Source organism: Halyomorpha halys, unplaced genomic scaffold, assembly GCF_000696795.3.
Source record: "Halyomorpha halys isolate HHAL.00 unplaced genomic scaffold, Hhal_1.1 Scaffold893.1, whole genome shotgun sequence".
Taxonomy (NCBI): domain Eukaryota; kingdom Metazoa; phylum Arthropoda; class Insecta; order Hemiptera; family Pentatomidae; genus Halyomorpha; species Halyomorpha halys.
The window spans coordinates 109,446-110,725 of record NW_027114935.1 but is presented as its reverse complement, the minus strand read 5'-3'; the positions used below and the strand labels follow the sequence as shown (position 1 = coordinate 110,725).

The following is a 1,280-nucleotide window of genomic DNA, read 5'->3' as shown; positions in this document are numbered from 1 at the left end:
AAATTTACTGGTTGTATTTTTTTATACAGTTGTAAATATCAATAAATAAATAAAATAAAAAAAAAAACATTTCATATAATGTATGTACACGTACTGTAAAACATATTTCCCTTAGATTTAAAAAATTCACGAATGTCTTTTTGTTTTCTTGACTTTTGGTGTTTAGTATAAAATTTATTTCTAATGATATGGATCTCAATAATTTCTGAAGCACTGTAGCTAGTACTAGCCTCAGCAAAAGAGATAAACTTCTTTAGTGATTCTGCAGCTTCTCCTCAGCTGATTTTTCCTTTTCCTTCGTTTCGGCATTTGAGTCACTTTCTTCAAGATTTTGAGTAGGCTGAGGGTTTACTACAATTTTGATAATATCCTCATCGGTTAATTCTTGTTCAACAGGCTCATTCTCGTCGATTAGAAGCCACTCCTCTACCTCATCTTCAGGCAGGTTTTGCAAGGGATTGTCAGCACTTCTAACGAAACTTTGGTCAGAGCATCTTGATGGTTTTCTTCCTCATCATTCTGTCGAGTTAGGTCAGATGCAGGGTTTGTAGCTGGCCAATGTTTTCTCCAACATTTTTGGAGTATTGTATTTTTTACCTGGTTCCAAGACAGTGCAATAGTATAGACGACATCTTTTACTGTAAACTTTTTTTTGAAAATCAGTCATGTCACAGTCGGCATTTAACAGGCCTTGAATAAAAGACCTTCTATAAAAGCATTTCAAATTTTGAATACCCCCTTGGTTCATGGGTTGAATCAAAGATGTTACGTTAGGTGGGAGCAGAGCAGCAACAATATTTCTAGAAACTAACTCATCTACTGGCAGGTGGGCTTTGCAATTGTCCAAAAGAAGGATAGCTTTAGTATCTTCTGGTAGACCAAGGCTCTTGAAGGACTCCTTGACCTCAGGTACAAAGTGGTGAAAAAAACCAGTCTTTAAAGAGGGCGGCAGTCATCCACGCATTTGATTGAGCATCGTATTGGACAGGCAAGTGTGTAACATTCCTTCAAAAGCCCTGGGTTTTGCAGATTTACCTATATCCCCCCTTCCTGCGAGTTGGCAGGGCAGGAAAGGTTCCAAAAACCCTATTAACATCACCACATAACTCCATCTTCTGATGCACCCCCACCCCCTCCCTCACACTTCTTTTCGACTTCTGACTGTTTTTTATTATTTCACCATTATCTATCGTCTTTGTTAATTAATGTTTTTTATTTTTATCTTATATGCGATACAACACGAGGAGGCCCCTCACCTCCGGACTTAAAATAGCTCCTTT

The 1,280-nt window shown here is 37.7% G+C and overlaps 1 protein-coding gene across 1 annotated transcript in view; it reads right to left on the bottom strand.

The window, feature by feature from the left end:
• Window positions 1-253: 253 nt before the first annotated feature.
• LOC106686880 (jerky protein homolog) overlaps window positions 254-1,280 on the bottom strand; it is a 1,916-nt gene continuing 889 nt past the window's right edge. The window contains exon 2 of the mRNA XM_014430466.1: window positions 254-435. Within this exon, the coding sequence (XP_014285952.1) occupies window positions 254-435 (182 nt within the window). The remainder of the gene's footprint in view (window positions 436-1,280) is intronic.